General features: G+C 48.1%; 1 protein-coding gene across 3 annotated transcripts in view; it reads left to right on the plus strand.

Moving 5' to 3' along the window:
* The window catches only part of LOC135907193 (phospholipid-transporting ATPase ABCA3-like), a 327,820-nt gene that overhangs the window by 265,993 nt on the left and 46,139 nt on the right, over positions 1-15,688 (plus strand). For all 3 annotated transcript variants that reach the window (XM_070525205.1, XM_065438877.2, XM_070525204.1), the window contains one exon: positions 11,727-12,184. In XM_070525205.1, the coding sequence (XP_070381306.1) occupies positions 11,727-12,184 (458 nt within the window). The remainder of the gene's footprint in view (positions 1-11,726; positions 12,185-15,688) is intronic.

Genomic DNA, 15,688 nt, shown 5'->3' on the forward strand with positions numbered 1-15,688 from the left:
CTTATAAACAGCTCGTTTCTAAGGCAACACCGCATTCACTAGAGGCGCTTTTGTACCGCTTTGAAGCATCGTACTCGTGGCTCAGTGGTAGCGTCTCCGTCTCACACTCCGTAGACCCTGGTTCGATTGCCACCCAGCCCATCTTGCAAGAGTTGAGCCAAAGCCACCTAGAAAATTAGTCTCTTTAGCACGCCGCAACCTTCGCTTCTCATTCCAACGAGCAGCTCTGTCTCCAGGAGGCATCTCACCTCGTGAGTGTCTAGCAGAGGCAAGCGCAGCTGCTTATATACCGCTGCGACGCCGCGAGCGACGGCGCGAGTTGGAGCCCCGTTTCTCCTCTGTCGTGACGTCACGGTGTCACGTGGTATTGAAGGCGACACCGCCGCGCCTGAGGAGCTGGGTTGAGCTCTCGTAATATGCTTCGCATAAAAACCGCCGGAAGTGTGTGCTGCCGGCACGCATCAGAACCACGCCTACGAAACACAGGTTTAGTGAAGAGGACGCGCTCCTGAGCTTTACCATGGCACGTTGAAGAAGATGACGAAGACCCACGCCGTAATTACTTGAGTGGGTCTGTTGCTGGCTTACACCCACACTCACAGACCGAAAACATACCTTTCATGCTTACACATGACGCTGCAGAGTCAGCTTGTCTAGACTGCAGCTTGTGTAGTGTCGTGAACAGAATGTGCTGCGAAAAAGAAACTCTCCGAAAAACTTTATCTCATTTTCGGAGGGTGACCAGCAGCGAGAGCTTCATGAGCGTGGTTGCTATCGCAAGGTTGGTGTTTGGTGTATGAGTCCCAGGCCTCCCTTGCGAAAAAAAATCTCTCCAACAGGTCTCTGCTGCTCGGCGCGTCTCCTGCGCTCTCCTTCCTCCATGTTCTAGAGAAATTGTGGGCCCCTACAGCCCTAAATGAAACAAAGGTAGCGCCATCTCCTCTCTCCTCCTCTTGCGCCGGCGTTAGCACCCTTATGCGGTGCTGAAGTAGCAGACGCTTTCCGAACATGCTTTCAGCGTTCTCCGCACGTCTCCCTTCAACGCTAAGTAAGCGGCGGGAACACAAACTGCGAAGCCATATCGCCAGTCAGCACCGTTTGTCGGCGTCGCAGATCGCTTCCGAAACCGGTCAGCGCGGCGCTGCAGCCGCCCAAGTACGTTTGATCATGGTTCGTAACAGTTCGACGCAGACTGATAAGGCGTAAAAGAGGTATAATGGCTTAGAATGGTCGGAACTTCATCAGCACACCTGTTTTTCTTCGTGCCGTCAGCGATTCGTAATGTTCGGCGAAACACTCAAGAGGTGTTTAGTCCAAAGTTCGTCGAACACTCGTCAGACGACGGTGATACATTGTCAAAAAAAACAGCTACTCGCCTAAAGTTCAAAAAGACATAAAACACAAAATCACATTTCAAGACCGCTACGGGTCCCTTGCTCACAATGAAGATGAGCGCAAGAGAAGGCCATTATTTATGTGTTAGGTGGGCGCAAAGTGGCGCAAGTATATCTCGGGGAGCTTAGCCCGTGCCCTGTTAACCGCGTTTCTGGTCGTTTGAATATGTAAAGATTCTAAGAATAATCTTGAGGATAGTCGTTTCTCTGTCGCAATTATGCTCGCAGCATCCCAATCGATGATGCGGTTCGTAGCCATGTGATGACTCGTCATGGCTATTCAACTGGCATTGCGCTTCCTGAAATGGTTGTGGTGCTGCTGAATCCTTCTTTTGAAATTCACGAGTGCGTCACAACTCTTGCACGGAATCTTGTAGATTGCTCTTAGAAATCCTGACCTTTCCAATGGGACTTTCACGCGTACGAGCTTCGGTCTTAGCTTCTTTTTTTTTGGCACGTGTGCGCTTTTCACGCCGTGTGTGCCAAAAACTATTGCCACTGCCTCATTGATGCCTTGCGCGTAAAGAACAGCTGCCTGTTTCTGCTTCTCTTTTTTTTTTTACGCTAGCGTGTTAGTAACGTAAGACCGCAATTCTTGAGTTCTCAGAAGCTGTGCTGAATAGCCGTTATTGGAGAGGTCCTTCCTTACCACGGCTAGCTGTCACTTGCGCAGTCCAGGCTTGGAGCAGATGCACAACGCGCGGGAGAACAGTTAAGCGACAACGGAGAGTTTCTGGCCTTTAGGATGCGCGGAGTCGAACCTCACACACCTCCCCGTGTTCGTCGGCTTCCTATACACATTGTATGTGATGCCCTTGGGAGAACATGTTCTGAGGACGCCCAGCAAAGCAATTTTTCCATTGTTTGCTTCTTCCACGGTGAACTGGGTACTTGGTATAAAAGAGTTCAGATGCCCATGGAAAGGCAGCACGTCTTGGCGTCCAATCACACAAACCCAGTCATCTTGTATCGGGCAAAAACGCTTGTAGCGGTCTTCTACGAGGTCATCGCAGAATTTCCAGGTGCCTCTAGGACGAGTGTTGCACAGGCGACTGTAACGGAAGGTCCCTTTTCTCTTTGGAACTGCTGCATATAAAACAAGAATTGCATGTTGTTCATGCAGAATTCCAGTAGGTGGCACAAGTCTTCCATTTCAAATGGTGTGCGTCGAGTTAGTGAAGCGTCCTTCTCAAGAAGTTCCTTGCAACACTGGACTGCAATCGGTGGGCACACAAGCAAGCATTGGCTTTCTTCAAAGTATGCTGCTACATTGATTTTATTGAGGGGTCTTAAATGTCCCCGCTTTCTCGCGTCATCTGTCTTTGCAAGCGAGCAACATTAGCGATTCCTCTCTCTCAGAACACAAGTGGGATGCCCTAACTGCCCTGCGATCAATGTCGATCTCAAACATCTGATCTGGCCTGTCCTGCCGCCGCAAGCCTGAGGGTCAAGCACACCCGACCTCTAAAGGTGACATCGTAGGAAGACTGCGTACTACCGCAAGCAGATGTCACCAGTAGAATTAGCGCTTTGCTGTCTTGTGCTAAGAAGGCAGGCATACTTCCTTTCACTTCATCCTTTCTAATGAAAGTTTCATTCAATGTCGGCTGCAGGTCAGTTATACACACCTCCTACCTTCATCCACCTTGATCCAGATGAGCACTCCTGCTTCGCCTCGCCTTCACCTCGCCTGCGTGCCATGCTTCCGACCTTGCGTTTCCATGATTGTAGCGTGCAGCGCCAAGTGGCGAGTTCTGCGAACGTGCGGTGCGATACACAGGCCAACTGCATCCGCTGTGCGGCAGCCGCTCGGGCAGAACGCACCTGCCCACTTTGATGGAGCCGCCGTGGCTGTGCAAGTGCCAGCGCGTTCCACGCACTTTCACAGCGAACACGACCGCGGTTCGCTGTCACCGAGGCGTGGTAGACGTGACAAAGCTGCTGCTTGCATATAATCCCTACAAGATGACAGTGAATTAAGTATCGTTACACGATTTCAATTCGAAAGCAGTAGGACTTTACTACACTAGTTTGCTAAAGCTTTATTTCACTTTGCTCTAATTTGTACCAATCTTAATCCACCTTATTTCACTTCAGCACACCTCAATCCTGCTTAATCGTCGTTATTCCCCTTTAATTCACCCGGCTCTCACTTGGACCACCCTTAACCCATATTTGTCGACCTCAATCGACCTTAATCCATTTTATTACAACTTGCTTTAATTTGCATCAACCTTAATTCACTTTTATAGGCTTCAGTCGAAATTATAACACGCTTAACCACTTTTATCTAATTTGCACCGACCTTAATCCATGTTATTGCCGCTAGTTCACCTTATTACCATATAATCCGAATAAATTCACTCTGCGCTCTAAATTGTAGCAACCTCATCCCATATTAGGCCAACTTAAAAGGACCCTGAAACGCTTTTGACGATTTTCTACAAACGTACTGAGTCGTTAGAGTAGGTCCTCCTGATCAATAATTGACACATCTAAGTGCTCTGCGTAAAGCGTGTAATTTATTATAAGGTTTTAAAAATGCACATCGCTGCCGATTGCAGCGCACTGCTTGGCGGAATTTCAAGCTGCCCCTACCCATATGACCGAAATCACCCATATGACGTCAGTGGTGCGAGCTATCCGATTGGCTGAACAGGATGCGTGATCGATAATTTTTCCAAATTTATGGTAAACAAATGATCTTCGTAAGAGTTGGAATGTTAGTTAATTTGTTTTTATAAAAAGAAAGCAACATAAAGAGAATGCAGAAGAACAATATTTCAGTACACTTTAGCACTTCCGGCACACAGCAAGTGTCGTCTGCTTGTGTTACAACGTACTCCATTTTGACGAGAGCTCCGCGGTCAGAGTTGGTCTCAGTCTTTTCGCGAGCACTATGATTCGACTTTGTTACCTTGTGGACTGCAAACGTATCGACTGGCAATACGTCAAGCTGCGACATCGTGTCCCTCTGCAAGGCAGCGTACGAGCGAACTGGCTGCTGCGCATCGGACTGCAGCTATCCGATCTGCGCCAGGATTTGCGCGTTTGTGGCCGTCACTTTACATCGGAAGATCACTAACGCAATAGCGTTTCGCGAGTCCCACATTAGGGCAAACGTAAGCGCAAGGCCGAGATGAGCAGAAGGGCAAGTGTGAATGGTTTGCACGGTGCAGCCATCTGGTGGCATGGAGCTCAACAATACGCAGTAGCAGCAACGAAGCGTATTCTTCTTTGCTGCTGGTGCGTATTTCTCGCATGAGTGTAATCATCAACATGTTGTTTTTATAAATGTCTAAAATGTTTTACACTTGGTTAGAGCAGTATTAGCGCTTTGTTTGGCTGGTTAAGCGCTGCGCCAACAAGTGTCTGGACCGTGCAGACCGATCAGGCCACTCACGTACGTCTACGCGCCAAAGTTCCTTCATCAGCTTGAGTTTATGCCTCCAGTCGTTTGCCGAAATGACCAGCTTGCCTGTGGTTAACGGAATACCAGACACATTCGGAGCTACGAGAGAATGCTCGCAACGCACGCTGCTTCGATAGCTCTCGCTTGGGGTTGACAGCCAAGCGGATAGCGGAGAGGTTTCGCGAGGGCGGGGGCGGGCTCCGAACAACCGGAAGTGGACGATGTGACGTCGCATCGTGACGCAGGACCAGTAAAGGCGGAGCTTAGCCCCGCTCGCTCGGCGCACGAGTTGAGGAGGAAAACATGGCTGGGGAGGAGGGTAACTTCTAATCGCTTGTAGCTCCATTAATACGTAACGCTTCACCTAAATTGTGGTGTGAATGTTCTGCTTAAGCTGTACCCTACGCGTCTACAAAATTTGTCCGAACTGTTTCAGGGGCCCTTTAATGCACCTTAATCAACGCAATCTACATTCTCTATCATTTGCTACCCTTAATCCACTTTAATTCACTTTGCTTTACGTTTTTACTAACCTTATTCCACCTTCAGTCCCTTCCCCTATTTTCTGTATACTGACGTCATAAACGAGACTGGTGATATCAGCATGAGGAGAATTTTGTTGCGACTCGTAGCGGACAATGATTGAAACATACAATGATTTCCCATTAATAATTACTAGATAGAACTGGCACTGCAATCATCCAGCCAGCTTGGTAAAGATGGGTAGTAAACAGATTTGCTTGATTTTCGAGCTTATGGCTCAAGTCATTCTTGTGATTTTGTTGATTACGCTTTGTCTGCCTTCAGTGCGCTAAATTTCATAGTGATCCAGATTTTTCTAAGTGAAGAAAACTGGGTACCCAAACTATCGCTCCTGATTGCAGCGGTTCACCTTGTCGAGGTGGTGGGATCTAGTCGCGGCAAGCATCTCACGCGCTATCGTGCCCGCTAGAAATTTATAACAGCGTTCCATGCCGCCTGTCTATGCATTCGTTCGTTGCGCGATGGCTTCGATGTCAGGCTTCTGTGCTATAGGTCCCGTCTTCGAAACGAGCCGCCATGCAGTTTTAATACTGCCTATTTATATATATTTTTGCAGTACATTGTTCAAAAATGACCAGGCTGCAAATTCGGGAAGACATTTTGAAGCCAGAAGGATGAAAGTTGAGCAAATCCACGTTCTACGCGTCATTCCCTTGTTGGCTGAACAACAGAATTTTTATCACATTTACAAGAGGGAGCTGTGGGGCTGTTATTGCTCAGTCCCCATTCTAATGATGGACATGCTAAAAGGACCGCCATGCTGATCTGACCTGTTACCTCGGTTCCGTGGATCTTAATTTTTTTTACCGAATAACACCGTCTTTGCCTACAGCTAAACGTACATATATGTCTAGCCCAACACCAGGCACCACAGAAGGCCCATTGTTCACCCTCTTCCCATATTTTGTAAATGCGAGGCGGGTGCTGCCCGCTAAGCCTATATATAAGTCTAGCCCAACACCGGGCCGCTGAGCTTAGCGGCAGAACATAGCACAAACGCCACTATTGAGACCAGCCCAATGGATGGAATTGATAGCTGCCAGAAGATGGAGCATCCCCCTAGCTGGCACCTCAGCCGACAAGTACCAGTCAATGAAATAAACTTCCGGCCATATGGTAGATTCTAGTTCCCGCCCCGCCCCCTCGCCGAAACAAGACAACAACCAAAGGTCACTTAAGAGGACGGCAACTGGAATCTGCCACTATCGAAGCGTCAGCGCAGAAAGCGACGGAAGGCACACCATGCAGAAGGCGAGAACGAGTGGGCTACAGTCCATAGATCTCCACGGTGACGCGGCATCGGGATGCACCGGTACTGATCAGACCGCTCGACAGGCCTTCAGTGCCGGAGTCGGTGCGACTGACAACACCAATGGTCGGAAAGCGCACCGCGGGATGAGGCGCAAGCTGCTGACGCTACCCAAGAACGACATCAAAATTATTATGAGACCCAAGAAAGAAATAAGGTGAAAAAGCTAAGCACATAGCAGCTCTCACGGGCAGCTGAGAAGTGTGTGAGCACTTCCAACACTGCAAGGATGAAGATTTCATACTGCGTCTGCGGAATGGATTCAACATAATAATTGTAAGCACGCCGCATGCGCACACAACAGAAATCATTCGCCACATTACCCATCCCAAACTCGGAGGTCAGGACTACGAAATTAACACCTATGTAGCGGTATCTGAAGACAGGCTAACTGGCGTTATTCAAGGAATTGACCAAGGCACGTCGACAGAAGAGCTAATGAATTATCTGCAAGTATAGTCGCAAGGTGCCACCGTCCAACACGCAAGAATGCTAGGCATGTTCAAAGCAGCGGTCATCACGTTCAACGGCCCATCGGAACCACGTTTCGTCTTATACAACGGTGGGGAGGTGGCCTGCTATCCATACCGGCCAACCCACCAAGTGTGTGATGTGTGCATGCAAAAAGGACACAGGTTCAATGTATGCCCTACACCGAACGTCCAAACCTGAAGACAATGTGGAACATTGCACTCAGAAGACAACCACACTTGCTCGCCCAAGTGTGGGCTGTGCGCAGGCCATATAAAAGGCACACTGGAGTGACCAATTCGTCTCAAAACCCCAGGACATCGTCCAACCCCCCATGCAGCCAGAGGCAGAGGTAAAAACAGAGGCAGGAACAGAGGCACCCAACGAGGACTGCAGCAGCAGCAGCAAAAACAGGGGCTAAGCACCGACAAAGAAACCTCAAGATGCCGATCGAGACCTCACTTTCAATCTTTCCCGGCACTTCCCCTAGCAGGAGGACCGCAGCAGCAACAGCGCCAGCAACGGCAACAGAACCAGAGGGAGAGGAAGCAGATGAAGAGGCCGATCCTGGAGGACGGCGGCAATAGCAAGGTAAGCTGGTCAGTGGGAGTAGCCTCCAACATGACTGTGCGCTCATATGAGGAACAGAAATTACAGACAGAAAATCAAGCACTCAGGCATGAATTTCAGCTACTCAGAATGAAGTAAGGGCAGCAGGAACGAGGAATGACGGAACTTCGTGCCGTTGTCCAAGAGCTTAAGAAATCTAAAGAGGATGCAGCGGCGCCTCACGCACAGCAAACAACACAGGTACACGCGAAGGAAGCAGGCAACAATTACGTCACGATCAGAACACTTCAGCAAATGCTACTACAAATGACGCCGCAACATACAGCACAAATATGAATGCAAATAAACGAGGTCAAAAGCTCCCTCAAAAAGCAGTTAACAATAAAAAACATTAAGGACAAGGTATAACGTGCCTACCATGGACCTGGCACTGGCCAGTGGCACGAGCACTCCAAGTACTGGCACATGCCCTGTGAACTAAGATGGAAAGCACACGCCAGGCAGAACATGAACACCTAGACATTTGGCAGTGGAACTGCTGAGAATATCGCAAGAAACAGGGCCCGTTCAATCAGTGTATACATGCCCACCTTACGTCGCCAGATATTACCACACTCCAGAAGACAGGAGGAAGACCCTCCCTGCATGAGAATGAGGCCTTTGAGGAGCAGACTGAAGGCAATGTGGCCATCTTGGTTAACAAGACAACAACAACCATTACCTGATACCGGGTACGAACATAAAACTTGTCGTAGTACAAATCATCACTAAACGGAAACGGTGTCTTGGTAATAAATCTCAGCAGTACCCCTCCCCCAAGCATAAGGGGCCGCTCTTCGCCGAATTTCTTTGAAAGCATGCCAACTCGGCAGAACCAACCCTTTAGCACTGGGAGATCTGAATGCATGGGACCTCACCTGGGGCTACCCAAGACAGGATTCAAGAGGATGCATAATTACAAGAAAAGTAGAAGACTGCAATCTCGACTTACTAACACACCCAGCATCCCCCACGACAACAGGCAACAGCGTAAGCACGGACACAAGTCCAGACCTCACATACATCAAAGGGGGGTCAGGCACCTGAAGAACAACAAGCAGAAATAATCATACGAAAGGCGCACAAAACAGCGGTCAAGTTACAAGTCAGCACGACGACAGACAAGCTCCTAGATTTGGGCGCCCACAACGCCTTCTGAGAACACAGAGAAGCCCAACTCAAGGTTCAAACAGAGAAGCTGATGCAAACTCTGATGACCAGAGCGCTCCTCCCAAAACTTGGATATACTGAACAGATAAGGAAAATAACCAATACAATGGACATCCCAAATGAACTTCGCTGGAGGATCCGAGTGGCACGAATTCCCAAAAACATTTTTCTAAACCTCCATAAAGGCTGACGAATGGCACGGGCATACTAAAAGCAGCGAACCTTTGCCAACAAGAACAACACAGTGTACGTGGATATGGTCAAGAAATACCATAACTTAGGAGGAATAGTGGCGGGATTGATAAGCCCGGAGCACCAAGAATTGTCTAGTGGTTCACTACAACACTGTACCGTAACTGAAGCCGAGGACCTAGCTGTCGCCCTAGCAGAGTCGAAGGGCTTCAGGACCGGGAAATCACTCCCGTAATCTATGATTCATAAGCAGCCCACTGTAATATTCTGAATGACAGAGTAAGTTGCCCCGCACTCCATGAACGTTCGAGGCGGAAAGGCATACAACACATTCTTCTAAACACCAAACCGTGGTCCAACATAGGATCAAATGCGCTCCAGGACACGCGAGGATAGTGGGATACGCGGGTAGCGGCACACACGAACGGGGTATCTCGAGCCTATAATACAAACCGAGCCCACAGCGATCCCGAACTCGAAGATCCCTCACCAGTCCACAAGGATTACTCGGCCATTCTAGCACATTACAGAGGGATCGGAAAGATATACCTGTCTCCACATAAATATCTTGCTAGAGAAGAGGCTGTCAGCAGGAGGCAACTTCAAACAGGCACATTTACCAATCTATTCATACTAGACAAAATGCACCCTACACAATGTGCAGACAAATGCCCCTGGTGTAACGTGAAACCCATTCTCTATCACACTACAGGAAATGACTGAAAGCAAATGCGGTTCCATTATTACAAACCCAAGTGCGCAGTAATGGCAGGCACTGCTGGCCAGCGACCACTATAAAGACCAAATCGGCCTAGTGCAGCGAACTCGCAGGGCGGTTGAGGCCAATGGAACCCTGGACTAATGAAACCGACCCTGCTGAGCCCAACTGGAATAGAAGTATCACGCCTTAAGATCCCCGTGGGCAGCCACGAAAAGCTTCTGTAAATAGAGCCAAATAAACTGTTACAACAAAAAGGAGCAATACGAATGATGGGTAGTACATGCATTTGTCTGAACTTAGTGTTTGTTGATTAATACGTTCTTGCACCTTTGTTTATTACGCTTTATCTTCCTTCATTCTCATAAATCCATCTATGTTTTCCTAAGTGCCGATGACTATGAACACGCACAATCGCTACTAATTCCAACGATTCAGTTTGTCGATGTGGCCAAATCGAAACGCGCGACGCGTCTGAAGGCGCTTGCTTTCGCGCAACCATTTTGTGAGGGCATTTTATGCCTCTTCTCGAACCATGGGCCCGTCGTGCAATGGTTTGAACATCGGGCTTATGTGCTCGTGGTCCTGTGCTCAAGTTATGTCGTCGGACAGCTTTAATTGTGCTTATGTAATTATGTCTTGCGCATTATTTTGTGTAGAAGGACAAGCTTAGAAAGTTGCGAAGTCATGTGAAGCCAGAAAGAGGGAGTTGAGGCACATATATCTACTGCCCATCACTCCCATGTTGGCTGAACCGGCCCGCTTGAACCTCCCGCAGACATAGCGCCACAGTTCCCTCTGGTAATTTTTGTACGAAGCTCACCAGCTGCTTGAACAACGGCAGGTTAAACTACCATTCGCAGAGCTTCATCGCGAAAGACACGGGGCTTCCGCCACAGATTATGAATGCAGCTCGTCTCTTCACTAGCGCGGCCCTCTCCTAAGCGTTCTTTCCTCCGTGGCTTCATAGTTTTTGCAGCCAAATGCACTCCGCCTCAGTGAAGTCCCTGTATCGGCTCGCGCGCGAACAGCGCATACGTCGTTGGCATGAAAACAGCCGCGACGGCGGCGGCGCGAAGGCTTCCCTAGTATCTGCATAATTTCTATGGCAAGGAAATATTGTAAGGGCCTAGGTTCCTAGAAACCCAGGTGCTGTTTATTCTTAAGCGAGTACAATGAGGTTTACATTCAAGGAAATAGAGCTGTTCAGAATAATGGAGTATTTCTATTAGGAACGGAGAGGCTTACTGTTAAGCACGCGTTTAGCAGCGCGGGGAAGCAAACGCAAATAAAGAGCGCGTGTAGCGAGAGGTGTGAATCTCACGGGAACAGTTTCACCAAAAATTTGCGACTTAGCCTATATATCAATTAATTGGCGAGTTAAAAAGGAGCCCATTCCGATGGATATCAAGATGTATCCAGTTAAGGGAGTACGCATAGTTTAAATAAAAAAACGAAATCGGTGACTATAAACAATTATTTCTTGAATGCCGACAAGCGCAGAAGAAATGAGACCAACTATTAAAGAAGCATTAGACAAAGAAAGAGGCCTAGAATTTCCGAGAAGGACAAATACTAAATTCAACAAGACAAATCAGTGAGAAATATTGTTTTAAGAAAAATATTTCAATAAAAGTGCACAGCGCAAACTTCGTTCTGACCAGATGCGAAAAGGCAATATCTAAGCCCTATTTTCCTCTCTTTAGTAAAATATAAACTACCCATAGCATCCTCTCAACTGTTATTTTTATTACCTACAATCAAAGTTTCTGCTCAAACCGAAAATCAGCTCTGCCAGTTGACCGCCCTCATTGAGATAGCCCTTCGCAGCGCTGCTTCTCGGCGGCTGGTGTTAGTTGCGGGAGTTCTCGTTCTATGCCATCGCTTGTAAAAGTTGATCTTTTACAGGTTACTTCCTCGGGATCGACTGCACCGGTGGTCTATTGCAATTCACTTACAACGGAATAGGCTTTGAGCTATCGGCCGTTCTAGCCGAAGGCTTGCTCTTGATGGCGCTCATGATCTTCCTGATGTCCGGCTACTTGCATTCGGGACACGCCCTCGCGATCGAGGAACTGCCCGGTGAACAAGACGTGGAGGAGGAGAAGAAGAGAGTAAAAGCTGCGCGCCAGCAGGACGGGCTCGCAGGCTACTCGCTCCTAGCGTGGAATCTGCACAAGCGGTTTGGCACCCTGCACGTAGTCCGTGGCATATACATGGCGCTCCGGCCCTCCGAGTGTTTTGGCCTCCTCGGCGTGAATGGGGCCGGTAAGACCACCACGTTTCAGATGCTGGCCGGACTGATCAGTGTCTCGGACGGGGACGCTGTCACCGCGGTGGCGAATCTCAGTGGAAACATCCGCCAGGTAAGTGGGACTCTGTGCTCTTTATCTCCACGGCGTGATGAACAGTGGTGTAGAATAACGGAATGTTGTCGAAGCCACCATTCCGACAAGTGGGCATGCCTTAATCAGTGCTGGGCCGTATCGAAGATGCATGTATCTTAGATAGACTTTGCGTATCATGTATTTTTACCCTGATATATCTGGCAAGACGTGTAGCAGTATTTCTATTTCCGATACATGGAATAATGTATCCTGTGTCTTAAGATATCAGATATTTCTTTTGCAACATCACTGCACTAAACATTAAATGTTGGTACATTGATATGTCTCATCTTCATGCCTGTGGCATCAGACCTTCTTGCGAATTCGTTTATTACGCATTATCTACCTTCATTCCCTTAAATTTCAGAGATGTAAACATCTTTGAAAGTTCAGAAGCTCTGCAAACACACACAGTCGACACTAATTGCATCGGATAAGCCTGTCGGAGTAGGCAAAGCGAAGCGCACCAAGCGTCTCAAAGCGCTGACTCGCCTGCGAGCAATTCATAAGGCGTAATGGTCTCAGTATCGGGCTTCTGTGCTACAGGTCCTGTGCTCACATTCTGCCGTTGGAGAACGTTAATAATGTTGCTCGAATGCTTAATTACACACCACTTTGTCTAAAAGTATGAGCTTGTGAAGTCACGAAGCCGTTTGAAGCCAGAAGGACAAAGTTTAGCCAAGCTCTAGTACTAACCGTAACTCCTATGCTGGCTGAACCGCCCCGATGGCAGCTCCTGTAGACAAAGCAACAGAATCCCCCTACTAATTATTGCATTAATTCCTATGAGTAATACTAAAGGCAGCGACATTTTTATCTTTCTACCAGAGCCCTAAAGCAAGGGCAGGCGGTGAAGACAGCGCCTCCCTGTTGGTAGAGCCGCAGACTCCACCAACAGGGACTCCACCGGCAGGGACAAAACGGCATTACGCAGTCGGTTAATGCCGTTTTGCGCTGCTTTTCAAGAGGAACTAGCACCTTGAGGAAAAGGTTTGAACGTGAGCTCATTTCGCTACGCCCACAATTCATCATTCTCCAAAACGTACCCAGGCAAAATGGCAACAGGGGCTGGCCAATGAATATAGCCCATGCAGGGGCATAACCAGCGGCCGAGTTTCGTATCGCGCAGATTCACCGACATTCACCGCGGAGCGGCTTCCACGCATTCTCGATAAACGCTGCCTCGCCTAATCGTCAGCGTCCGACACGCCGCAGATGGCTGTTTGGCCGGAACGACCCTTGCAATGACATAGAGTTCAAAGCAGATCCGTGTGCTGTGGTGTGGTTGGGTGCGCCGTTGCGAACAAGCACTATACCCATTTTAAGATTGCGGCTAGTATCATCTCCAATCAATCTGCTTTGCCAGAAGCCATTTCATGCTTTACATCTACTCTTGATTATAGCAGAGCCATATTTCTTTGTGTCCTCTACAGGACGATGGCCTCTCCCTGCGATTTGCATTTACTCCTGTCGTGAGCTAGCTGATTTGAACTTGCACTTGCAAATTTTTTCGTCCATTAACCCACCAAACTTTCTGTCGTCCTCGCCTACGCTTCCGTCCCCGCGGTAGGAAGATGCACGGTGAACCGTTCTTTCTCTAATGATCCGCCGACTATCTAGTCTATGCAGTACATATAGCCTGCCGAGCTCCATTCATTTCTTTTACCATCAACTAGACAATCGACTTTGCCCGTTTGCTCACTGATCAACACCGCTCTCTTCCTGTTTCTTGACGTTACGCGTAACGTTTTTCCTCTCATTGCTGGTATTGTGGTCCTTCATGTGTTCTCGAGCTTCATTGTAAACCTTCGAGATTCTTTCCCATTTATTATCAACGGTATGATGCAATCATTTTACATTTTTCTTTACAAAGACAGCAATAGGCTCCCAGTCATGATTTTGCATTGCCTTCCGTTTTCACTGCAACCCAGTTCCATTCTTCTTTGAATATCCTCCTCATGAACGGGGTCCTTTATGGCTAGTTGACCTAGATCAACGTAATGCTGTACAGTCTCTAGAGGCTGACTGGCTATCCTAAATTGTTGTTCTCTTGCCAGTCTATAGAAAGTTGCCTTTGTGTACAACATTATAAAGTTTAACGCCGCTCTCACACTTTCTCGGTGGAGGTCTTCGATCATTTACCGAAATCGTCGCAAGGGTCGCTGATCAGGGCAATATGATCTGCAAGCCGAAGACTGCTTAGATATTCACCGTTCATCGTCAGTCCTAAGCCTTCCTACTAGCTTGGACACTTCTAAGCATGCAGTGAACAACACTGGAGAGATTGCGATTCCTTGCCTGACCCCTTCGTCGATAGGTAATTTACCTCCTCTAATAAGCCATTTACCTATCAACAAGGTGAATCACGTGACGCCAGATGCGATGTGGCTATCATCCCAACTTAACTTCTTAGCCGCCGTTGTTGCCACACACTCAACCGAAACGGCTGAATCTCAACTAAAATAGAAGGATATGACGCCTTTGCGCCACGTCGCGTTCACATCTCGGGCAGGAGCAGCTCAAACTGCTGTCAACTACTCTAGCTTAGCCATACTGCTCCTGCTCTGCCATTAGTGCTCCTGTTCCGGTTCGCCCATTGGAACGCAGGTGCTCTTGACCAAACACTGTCGGGACGCTCTTGAATGCTCCTGTTTGCCCCCGGTGACATGTGTCATTAACATTCTAAAGAAAATCCTTCGACCGGACTAGCCGCTTCGTTGTGAAACCCTAAGGGTCCCGAATTTTTCCATCCTTTCCACAACGCAATTCAGTAGTTTAGATTGAGGCGTAAAATGACTGACCGTCATCTAAATATCTTTGCGGTATTTGAATTCGAAAGCAAAATGTCATCTCTAATTGATTGGTTACGTTTATGATGCGTAATGTCATACATTGTCCCGTGTCCTTCACAAGTCTACCTTAATCCACCTTGCTCTGATTTAAAGTTAGTCACCTAACTTTAACTTGTTCCAAATATATATATGTATTACTACCGAGGACGTACAAGACGCTGAGATGGTATCACTGATGATGATGATCACCACTCGCTGCGAACAACGCCGACTTCTATTCCTCGTGGAACATTTAATGCCTTCGCATTAACAATGCATTCCTTTTGAAGGGAGTTCCGCGAATGTTTCCGTGTGGCCGGGAAGGGCCTGCGAAAGCGTGGTCGATGTAAAATGCAAGCGCAGTGCAACGTGTCTCCAAGCCCCGAATTTCATTAGAAACGCAATTATCGCTTATTTTAAAATAGAAGTTACCTTGCGTGCAACTCATTCCAGTCGAAAAGAGCTTACATATTTGCCAGTAATGCGGCAATATTTGTTTTTCACGTCGCGTTATACGGGCTCGATATTGAAGCACAGACAGGAGTTTCAGCTACAGCGCCAGCGAAAGCAGACGCCGTAGTGTGACAAGACAACATACGTGGGCACCATCACTAAGCCCTTCAACAGCAAGCCATGACCACGCTCGGACGCA

Source organism: Dermacentor albipictus, chromosome 9, assembly GCF_038994185.2.
Source record: "Dermacentor albipictus isolate Rhodes 1998 colony chromosome 9, USDA_Dalb.pri_finalv2, whole genome shotgun sequence".
In the NCBI taxonomy this organism is placed as follows: domain Eukaryota; kingdom Metazoa; phylum Arthropoda; class Arachnida; order Ixodida; family Ixodidae; genus Dermacentor; species Dermacentor albipictus.